This window comes from Chrysochloris asiatica, unplaced genomic scaffold (assembly GCF_000296735.1).
Source record: "Chrysochloris asiatica unplaced genomic scaffold, ChrAsi1.0 scaffold00157, whole genome shotgun sequence".
In the NCBI taxonomy this organism is placed as follows: domain Eukaryota; kingdom Metazoa; phylum Chordata; class Mammalia; order Afrosoricida; family Chrysochloridae; genus Chrysochloris; species Chrysochloris asiatica.
The window spans coordinates 7,103,848-7,104,318 of NW_006408675.1; the positions used below are offsets into that span (position 1 = coordinate 7,103,848).

Sequence of the window (471 nt, forward strand, 5' to 3'; positions counted from 1 at the left end):
AATACAAATGTCAAGTTTACTAAAACAAAGGTACTGAGAAAAATGGCATCAAATAAAACTCTCACCAGTATAAAAATCAAATATATCTGTTTTTTATATTCCAAAACTGTTATAACTGTATGGCATTCATAGATTCTCTAAAATAAGAAATACAATTATTTAACTTTTGTTTGGCTCTTATCTCCGCTCTTCAAAAATTCAATGTAAAACAAAGTATCAAATTTAACAAATATTAAAGAATACCAACAATATACAAGAAACTGTAACCCTCAAGCTATTTAGATATTTAACCTAAAAATATGCCTATGCAGTAAATAACAATATTATCAATTATTTAAAGCCCACACAAAGAATGACTATTGCTTACTTTAAGTGACGTACTGTTCTTCTCGAACTTCTCCTTTCCGTCTCTGTCATTAGAACTCTTCCTCACAGATGTTGAACGCTCTCTCTCTCTTCTTTCACTGATGT

At 29.5% G+C, this 471-nt stretch overlaps 1 protein-coding gene across 1 annotated transcript in view; it reads right to left on the reverse strand.

Moving 5' to 3' along the window:
• Positions 1-471, reverse strand: part of LOC102819801 (splicing regulatory glutamine/lysine-rich protein 1-like) — a 65,746-nt gene that overhangs the window by 4,587 nt on the left and 60,688 nt on the right. Inside the window, 1 exon segment of the mRNA XM_006870976.1 lies at positions 368-471. Within this exon segment, the coding sequence (XP_006871038.1) occupies positions 368-471 (104 nt within the window).